The 10,097-nt window shown below is 44.7% G+C and overlaps 1 protein-coding gene across 4 annotated transcripts; it reads left to right on the forward strand.

Moving 5' to 3' along the window:
• Positions 1-552: 552 nt before the first annotated feature.
• mycla (MYCL proto-oncogene, bHLH transcription factor a) lies at positions 553-7,203 on the forward strand. Of its 4 annotated transcripts, none has more exons than XM_053620181.1 (3): positions 553-809; positions 3,660-4,200; positions 4,764-7,203. In XM_053620181.1, exons 2-3 carry the CDS (start codon positions 3,690-3,692, stop codon positions 5,333-5,335), a joined length of 1,083 nt encoding a protein of 360 aa, XP_053476156.1. In that variant the 5' UTR covers positions 553-809; positions 3,660-3,689; the 3' UTR covers positions 5,336-7,203. The 4 variants fall into 4 exon arrangements, with proteins under 4 accessions (XP_053476156.1, XP_053476160.1, XP_053476159.1 ...); XM_053620185.1 differs by lacking the exon at positions 553-809 and adding an exon at positions 1,702-1,763; XM_053620184.1 differs by lacking the exon at positions 553-809 and adding an exon at positions 1,786-2,520.
• The last annotated feature ends 2,894 nt before the right edge of the window (positions 7,204-10,097 follow it).

The following is a 10,097-nucleotide window of genomic DNA, read 5'->3' on the forward strand; positions in this document are numbered from 1 at the left end:
CTGTTTTGTACAAACAGTTGTATAAAGTTTTAGTCTGAAGTTTATATTTGTAACACTCATTTTGTGGATTTTATTTTAAATAAACAAACAGACAAAAGGCACTGAAAGTTCGCCCCGCCCCATCTGATTAATCAAAAAAAATAATCGGCCAACTAATCGATTATGAAAATAATGGTTAGTTGCAGCCCTACTCTCTTTACTTATTTATTGCACGAACCAGACTCTTTCCGTTAGCAAATATTTTGACCGTTATTATCTCACTCTCTCTATATATATGTACCCGTCGGTATATATCTTAGTTTTGAAACTGTGATCTAAGAAACACCAATCTCTCTGCTGTCGCAGAGGCGAAGTTCCACAAACTTCTCATAAGAAATGGCCCCATGTAAAACTTCTCTCAATGTAATACACGGTATTTCTTATATCACTGACTCCCTTCCACAGAGACAGCACTATGACTCTAATTCTAATTCTAAGATTCTAATTCTAATTCAAATTCTACATTCTTGACTCCCTTCCATACACACAGACAGCAATACACAATGACTTCTTAAAATTCTAATTCTAATTCTAATTCGAAATTCTTGATGATTCCTACCAGTCAGTGTTGAGGCTGCATCGGTCGTTCGCTCTACACAATAAAGGACAAACCGCCTTTGCGTCAAGACCGACTTCAGGGTGAAACTTTTCCACGAGCGTCCTACGGTTTACTTCTTGTCCAGAAAAGCTGAAAGACTCGCGCAGCCCAGCCAGGAGACGCTAAATTGTCGCAGACTCGTAGACAACACTCGCAGACTAGTCCTCTGAAGGTAAAAAGGTTTATTACAGAAAGACGGTTAATACAGGATAGAATAAAGCAGGAGAGAATAATGAGAGCGCTCTGAAGTGCTTGTGCTGAACCACTACTATATATATGAAACGCAGAGCATGACATAATTCTGTGTACCGATAAGAAGCAGTGTGAGGCAGTTCAAAGGATCTTGGAAGATGTTTAGACGAACTTTGAACAGAAGAACATGTTTGTGTCTCTGTAAGCAGATAAACATTCTGTACTGATCTCAGTGACATCACATGACCTTCTTAGGCGTTATCCTCACATGAACAGAAAAAGAACAAAAACAAAACTATTACAGAGTAAAACTGAGTAATTTCCCTCACCGTCGTTTTGGATAAAAGCGTCTGCTAAATGAATAAATGTCAATGTAAACGAAGCCAAGTCATTTTATTTCTCTAGAAATATTCGCATCATTACACTTTTATCCCGTGCATCTCAGAAGTGTATAATCAGTACATTTATGTGTAAACAGACTATAAATCTATTTATATAAACATTTTCTTTAAAAAATTATCTATCTATCTATCTATCTATCTATCTATCTATCTATCTATCTATATATATATATATATATCCAGATCAATGGGCATATTACATGATACTGACTTTAATTATAATTTTATTGCATTCCCTGTTTGTGTTTAAATTACAGTATGAGATGTGCTAACTATTAAGTTGAAGATGAACTATATAACATATATACACGACTCCCAAATATACATTTTATTCTTGTATTCTACTCGAAATGTAAACAAAAACCAAAAAAACAACAACAACAGTACAACAACAAGTAAAGAATAAGACAATATAGGTAAATAATAAGCAAATGTAAAGTCATTGTTATATTTAAACGGCTAATGTAACGAGGCGTGGCTTGTTGTCTTAGCAACCTCAGCCCTGTGTGGAACAGAACAACATCGCTTTGTGTGTGAGTGTGTGTGTGTGTGTGTGTGTGTGTGACGTGAACGTTAAGTGTTTTTTTTTAAACCAGATATAGTTAGCTAGTTAGCTTTGCTTAGCATCCTGTGGTAAACAAATGACAAAAAAAGGCTAAAAGCTGAGAGTTTGTGGAAACGGGGCGGTTAGGGAAATGAGTGGGCGGGCCATGTGTGTGAAAGGGGCGTGGTCAGGGCATGCAAGGCTACACAAAGGCGCAGCTGTGGCGCGAAAGTGGCGCGCGGGTGTGGTTTATACAGTCTCGTGCTGCTTTTCTGCAGTAGGTGTAAATAGACGCTTTTTTTTTTTTTATTTAAAAGTCTTAGTTTGTTTTTGTTTTTCTCCCCATCGTTCCCGGTCCTGATTCTGGGTTTATAAAACGCAAACCCAGGCGTTCTTCTGGCCGTTGGAGATTATTTTCCTCTCCTTTGTTCCGGAAGTTCAATTGTTCGCTTTCTTTGTCCTTCAGCACTGGATTCTGCTTCATGTTCTTCTTCACGTTCTTCTTCTCCTGCTCTTTAATCCGGACGTGAACAGATGAGACGGTAAATAAAGCCCCTCGAGTCTTCCCCTGAGTTTTCAGCCGCTGTGCGGTGTTGGAGAAGATCTCAGAGGGTTGTGTGGACTTCAGGAACTTTGACTCTGCACTGCAGGGGTTTCCTGGTCCCTCTGGTTTTCTCCACCAAACTGAAATGCGGGAAAATCGTTCTTCCTTGTTGTTGGGGAAATCGTGAGCGTGTGGATTTGAGGTGCTGAAACCTAAAAAATGGATTAGACTGTACTGAAATCATACAATCGCTGCAATAGTACTGTTTCCATATGCACGTGCTTTTACCGTGTGGTAGAGAGAGAGAGAGGAAGAGAGAGAGGGGGGGGGGGGGGGAGAGCAGTGATTTTTATCTTCTGTAAACTCCATGCAAAACTAAATCTAATCTAGGTTTCTAACCCGACCAGCCTTGCATTCACAGTCGTTATAAGCTGTGGTTGAGAGTGAACGTGTTTTTCAGCAGGATTAAAGCAGCAACACGTGACTTTTCCACGCGTTTTTATTGTGTTGCATTGTGAGCTCGCGCGTACACCGGGCTCCGTTGTGGCTCGCGAGCTCTAAAGGTGGACGATAGGACGATATAAACGTATCGCGGTGTGTACGGGGATTGAGATCAGCTCCACATTAGATTAAATCCGTTTACAGGAAGTGAGTCAGATAACAAACAGTGCTCATGAGAGTGAGCAGTAAGCCAGACCTGCTGCTGTTCTTTGTTGTTTCGTCTTGTTTTTCTCCCGAGCAGTTTGGGGGAATGTTGCTCTTAACACCTCATTGTCGTCCATTTTTACAGCCTGGACTCTAATCTCAGTTTATTCCCCATATTTTGTTAATCCAAGAAGAAAGAGAGAAATGTAAACAATTATTTGTTATTGTGAGTTGTTGTTGTTGTTGTTGTTCCTGATCTCCCTGGTCAGTCCAGACTGGATTTGACGTGTTGACATTTTGTACGCAGTCTTTAAAGACGATCAAATGTACGCTTATTTTCTAGCGTTAATCTAAATACCACTGTTCGTATCGTGTATGGTAGAAATGACTTCAAGTATCGCGGTATGATATTGTCGTCACATCGCACCAGCTGTTAACCAACAGCGGTTTTGTTAAAGCAGCAGTTATATTTCAGATTGCTTACTGCTGCTTTAAATTGCTGAACTTTATATAGAAAAACATTTATCTCGTAAAAATAATAATCAGTGGATAGTTGTGACAGGAGCTGGTGCTGATCTTCACCACAGTTTGATTAAATGAAAATAAAATCTCATCACAGCTCCCCGTGTATGTGTGTGTGTGTGTGTGTGTGTGTGTGTGTGTGTATCTGACTCTGAGATTTGTGTTGTGCTGCAGGTTGTGACTCCGGTTGTGTGTGGATTAAACATGGAGTGTGATCACCACCAGCACTACTTCTACGACGAGATGGATGGAAGGATCGAAGACTTCTTTACGTCCACGGCGCCCAGCGAGGACATCTGGAAGAAGTTTGAGCTCCTCCCCACGCCGCCCGTGTCTCCCTCCAGGACCTTCCCCACGGGCCGCTCCTTACTCCCGCCGCCGGCGTCGGAGCGGAGCATGTGGGCGTCGGACGATTACGGCGTGCTTCCTCTGAAGAAGCTCGATCCGCTGGACGTGTTCGGGAACCTGAGCTCGGTGGTGATTAAGGACTGCATGTGGAGCAGCGGCTTTAACGCCACCAGAGTGAGCCCTCGCTCAGAAACGCACCAGAACGAGCTCGCGCACGTGAACGCACCACGCATCCCGAGCGCAGCGAGACAGGCTGACGTGCAGGTCACGAGGTGCGTGAACCCCGCGGCCGTCCTCAACCTGCCCGTGTCCCAGTCCAAAAAAACCCCGGCGTCCTCAGGATCCGAGTCGCGCTCGGACTCGTCCGGTAAGAGCTCCAGCACGCTCACGACGCAGACAATGCAGGGATGTTGTTGAGGAAGTCGTGTGTGATTTCCTGTTTAGCGCGGTCGTTTTCCTGCTCTGAGACACGTTGTTAGCTCAGGAATCAGAACAGGAAGTGATGTTTGATGTGTAATAAGTGAATCCGTGAACGAGGGACTTCGTGTCGCGTTTTATCTCGTAGTCACGGATTTGAGCACAGGATAGTTTTCACACTCTAAGGGCAGGAAGTGATGTCATCTCCAGTTTGCTGAATTAAAGGTGCTCGAGCAGGAACACGTTAAAACCATAGCCGTACGCGACTACAGTCCGAAATCTACTTTGGAATAAAATTCGTCTGCTGGAAGTTTTCGCAGCAGTAAAGACGTCGTGCACGTGCTCGTCTCTTTAGCAGAACCGCTGCGTACGTCTCTTACGCGCTTCGGAAAATGGGAATTTCCACACTGTAGAACTGATGCACGTTGTACACGTCGATCTTTGAGGCATTATAGACGTGTTATAAGGCTGTGTATAAGCGTCTAAGCGTGCGCTTTGCTGTTTCTCCCTCAGATGATGACGAGATCGACGTGGTGACGGTGGAGAACCGGCTGAAGAAGCGCACTCGCACGCCCATCACCATCGCCGTGAGCGCCGACCCGCACGGCCCGCGCAAGAAGCACTTCCACATCTCTCTGCACCGGCAGCAGCACAACTACGCCGCTCCGTCTCCCGAATCCGACGACGAACACCACCGGCTCCACCCCAGCGACGACGACTACGACGGAGAAGAGCCGCTCGGCGAGCGAGCCCGGATCGACCCCCCGCTCTTATCTGCTCCGTCGTCCTCGTCCTCCTCCTCTTCTCCGGCTACCTCGGACTCCGAGGACTCCACCGAGCAGCGCAGGAACTTCCTGGAGAGGAAGAGGCGGGACGACCTGCGCTCTCGCTTCCAGATGCTCCGGAACGAAATCCCGGGTCTGTCGGAGTCGGCAAAAACCTCCAAGGTGGCCATCCTGACCCACGCCACGGAGTACCTGCTGCAGCTGAAGGCGCGAGAGAGACGGCAAGCGCAGGAGAGGAAGAAACTCCGGGCCAGGAGACAGCTGCTGCTGCGCAAAATCAGCGCCCTGAAGAAGCCATGAACTCGATCAGATGTGTATTTATCCTGAATATAAAAGGTTACAGATGTGGTGGGGTTTTTTTTTTCAGCGTAAAGCTGACACACACACACACACACACACACACACACACACACACACTTTTATGCAAAGATGTCGAGTCAAATTCAGAAGTTACAAATAAACTAGACCCAATTACCTGAGACGCGCGCGGTGAGAAATGCGGCGCAGCTAAACCCCGCGGAGATATCTAACCCGAGCGCACGCGGCCTTACAGAGCGGGAAACGCCCACCGCGCGCTTTACGCAGACTGACTGAGAAATAAAACCTATAAACTCCTGCAGGAACCAAAATCTGAACTCTACTGGCGTCTAATCCGGAGAATCCTGTAGAATCCGGAGATTCTCGCACGGAGATCGGAGTGTATCATGCTGTGATCAGATCGCGGGGATCGTCGTGTCATCGGTGTTTACTCAGGACTGGGGGGGGGATGGGGGGGATGGGGGGTAACACTGTTGGACTTGGGCATGTGCTGATGTCTGGTTCCTCGGTTCCTCAGTGAATGTTCTGGGTGGAGGTTTCAGACCTGGGGGAGTAAATGTAGGAATTGTGAGATTGCTTAAATTTTAGCACATGCCTAGGTAAGTCATACTCGGGGTCTGTGTGTGTGTGTGTGTGTGTGTGTGTGTGTGTGTGTGTGTGTGTGTGTGATGATTAAACTGGACAGGTGATCAGGTCTTAACGCCAGGTGAACTTTGCACATTAGGAGCAGGAAGTGTTTGTGTTTTTCTTCTTGATAAGAATGAGATGATCCATTTATATCCTCATGGTTGTGTGTGTGTGTGTGTGTGTGTGTGTGTGTGTGAGTGTGAGTTTGAGAGTGAGAGAGGGGTGGTGATGAAATACACAAGCTGTGGTGGTGCAGTGGTGTGTTAACAATGCACCTCTTTCCATGTTTACCTCAATTACCTCAGTTGTGTGTGTGTGTGTGTGTGTGTGTGTGTGTGTACACATGCAGTTGTGATTGCTGTAGCATTTGCACATGCTCAGTGGAGGTTTTTTGTCTTTTGTTTTGGACACGACTCGAATCTGCACGATGGTGTTGTAAATACTTCGTCATTTGTGTTTTTCACATCACAGATTCTATTTTGATAAAAAATAAAAATAAATGCAGTTTAAAAAACGTAAAACTTTTTTCTGTGTGTGTGTGTGTGTGTGTGTGTGTGTGAGAGTTGTGTGTGTGAGAGTTGTATGAGGAAGAAAATTAACCACAAGTCAACGGACAGTTTAACTTCCCTGACCTGCACGACTGGTTACACACACACACACACACACACACACACACACACACACACACACACACACACACACACACACACGTGCGCGCACACAAAGTGTGTGAAGGTGCATCGGATTGAAATAAAGAAGGGAAATTATGCAGGCTGTTTTTATTTGTTTTTTTTTGTTTGTTTTGTTTTTTTTTTAAAAGAAAAAAAACTTGTTCACACAGACACACACTTGTTTAACTGGTTTGGCTGAGGTGAGCACAGCCCAAGCGTGTGTGTGTGTGTGTGTGTGTGTGTGTGTGTGTGTGTGTTCTCTCATATCCCTCTATTTGTAATACACTGTGTGGATGTAAGAGGAAGCGGTGACTCGTGCACACTTTCCCCTCGGGAGTTTTCACCATCGCGTGTGTCCTCTGGATTACGACACTCGCCCCACTGCCTCTGTGCCTTAAATTCATATTTTACATTTGTTCCCCTGTGTGTGTGTGTGTGTGTGTGCGTGTGTGTGTGCGTGTGCGTGCGTCTCACACTTCTCCTTCATCTTCTCCTTTTCTGTGCTGCGTGCAGACGTTTTTTCTGTGGAATATTGAAGCCCTGTGCACTTCTTGACTTTTATAAGCCTTCTACTTTTTGCCTGATGTAAAGCAATGGTACCTGATGTTACCGCAGGGGTCCGGCCCGCCAGCAGACACCTGATCAGTGCTGCTTCACTTCTGCATGAGATAATAAGGACTGGAAGCCTATAGGCTCTAGATTAGCATGTCAGGAGAACACATAGATTTCAGTGAGGACACCGAGCTGATGGATTACACACACACACACACACACACACACACACACACACACACGCGGGGATACCCAAAAACAAAATATACATTGTGCTGCCAGTGAAGTTCTGAGAGGAGGTGTTGTGATGTGTGTGTCGGCCAATAGGAGAAGGTCAGAGGCGGGGCTTCGGTCTTTACGTTTTGATGTTGAGGAACTTCACGGTTGTCTCTCGCCTCCACAGCTGGATGATGCAGTGCTGAACATCTGCAAGGAACTCATGCTGACATATATTTTAACACAATATATATCAGACCACAGCGCATAATTCCAGATGTTTGAGGAGAAACCTTTTAGGGACATGGTGTATAACAACAAATTTAGAAAGTTGATGATACCAAGAATCAACTAAACTGTATGTCTTAGCCCGTGTGGATGGGAGCAATCATACACCCACTTCCTGACACACGTGCAACGTTGTCTAAGGGTGCCAATATTTTTGCTATACATGTTTGAGGGAAAACATCAGCATTTCCTCATCATAAACACTTATTTCCCCGAATTCGTCCTTCCTGAGCTCTATAGCACATCTGGCCTGTTATGTCCTGGTTTATTCGGTTATTTATTGAACTAGTTAGCTGTTTAAGTTAGCCGCTTTGTGTGAATGGAGGAAAGGGCGTTTACTGAATTCACAGCTGGTTGCCTGGGAAACGCCGCATCATTCGAATCCTCCCACTCTGCGTTCTGATTGGTCGCAGTGGCTGTAGCTCAGACAGAGGCTGTGTGTGATTGGTGGATAGATGCTTTGTCTGCGGCTGACTGAGCACTTAATGAAGCGTTATAATGACCACTATTGATCAAAATTGCTCAGCCAAACGCGCGCGCACACACACACACACACACACACACACACACACACACACACACACACAGAGGGGTTTTTTTTTCCCTGGTGTAAATCCCCAACAGTATATCTGCTGCCCTCTAGCGGTGCACAAACCGAGTAGCTCAATTACAAAATGATTATTTTATTATTAGGTTCAAAATACCTAAAGATTTTTCATTTTTCAAAATAAAATACAACGGAATGTCTGATTTTCAGGTCAACATTTTAAAACAAGGAGGATAACGTGATTTTTAAAAAATGATATCTGTACATTTCCCTATCCAGAATGACATGTACAGGTGCATCTCAAAAAATTTTAATATTGTGGAAAAGTTCATTTTTCCCCATAATTTAATTCAAAAAGTGGAACTTTCATGTATTCTAGATTCATTACACATAACGTGAAATGTTTCACGCCCTTCTTTTGTTTTAATCTCCATGATTACGGCTCACGGAAAGCAAAAATCCAGCACCTCAGAGTATTCGATAAAGAATTTATAAGACAGAAATGTCCACCTGGGAAGACTCTAATCAGATCATTAACTCCAAACACCTGCAAAGGTTTCCTGAGCCTTTAACCTCTCCGTCTGGTTCAGTACACAACCACAATCACGGGGAGATGATAAGTAAATGTTGCATTTCATTTGGAAATCAAGGTCCCAGAGTCCGGAGGAAGAGTGAATCTAGAATAAGTGAAAGTTCCACTTTCTGAATTAAATTACAGAAAAAAATGAACTTCTCCACAATATTCTAATTCTTTGCGATGCACCTGTAAATAAACAGTAAGAAAAACTGCTTCTACATTCTGCATTCTTAATGATAAAAAAATATATTTTATTGACACCTCAAATACTTTTCTGGGGTTCAGAAAAAAAGAATGAATATTTGTCTCCTTTATGGATATAAACACAGATCAGCCGTAACATTAAAACCACCTGCCTAATATTGTGTAGGTTCCCCTCTCATTGTGCCTCCAGAACAGCTCTGAGGCGTCGAGGCATGGACTCCACAAGACCTCTGAAGGTGTGCTGTGGTTTCTGGCTCCAAGACGTCAGCAGCACATCCTTTAGGTCCTGTAAGTTGCGCGGTGGGGCCACCGTGGATCGGACTTGTTTGTCTAGAACATCTCACAGATCGGATTGAGACCTAGAGAACTTGGAGGCCGAGTCAACACCTTCACCTCTTTGTCCTGTTCCTCAAACCGTCCCTGAACAGTGTGTGCAGTGTGTCAGGGAGCGTTATCCTGCTGAAAGAGGCCACTGCCATTAGTGAACACCGTTACCATGAAGGGGTGAACTCGGTCTGGAGCAGTGTTTAGGTAGGTGGTTAAAGTAACATCTACATGAACGCAGGACCCGAGGTTTCCCAGCAGAACATCACCCAGAGCATCACACTGCCTCCACCGGCTCGCCTTCTTCCCATAGTGCATCCTGGTGCCGTCTCTTCCCCAGGTAAGCGATGGGTTACCGGGTAACCAGACTGGCTAACCTTAGTTTCATTCACCGGACTTGCGTTCTGTACTGTTCTAGAACCCGATCTAGAACCAGTGCACGAGCTCTCGACGGTTAAATACAATTATGACGTAATTATATGAATTTTATTTATAAACCATAGTTATATACTATTCAAATACATGCACGTACGTGCTTCTTCTGTACTATATTATTAACATTAATATTAATATTAACTGATGACGCTAAGCAAAATCTCACACGAGAACCTGATTTACATTCAGTTCCCGATGAGCTCTGAACGCCGGCTCTGGGTTTAGGACCGCGGATTCATTCGTCTGTGCGCACGTCCATCTCTGGAAAGGACCAATAAGAACGTCAGAGCTGTCTGACACCAT

This window comes from Ictalurus furcatus, chromosome 3 (genome assembly GCF_023375685.1).
Source record: "Ictalurus furcatus strain D&B chromosome 3, Billie_1.0, whole genome shotgun sequence".
Lineage (NCBI taxonomy): Eukaryota > Metazoa > Chordata > Actinopteri > Siluriformes > Ictaluridae > Ictalurus > Ictalurus furcatus.

Coding starts and splice junctions, on each gene's coding strand:
- mycla (XM_053620181.1), top strand. CDS start 3,690: ATGGAGTGTGATCACCACCAGCACTACTTCTACGACGAGATGGATGGA. Junction 4,201..4,763: donor GTCGCGCTCGGACTCGTCCG/GTAAGAGCTCCA, acceptor TTTCTCCCTCAG/ATGATGACGAGATCGACGTG.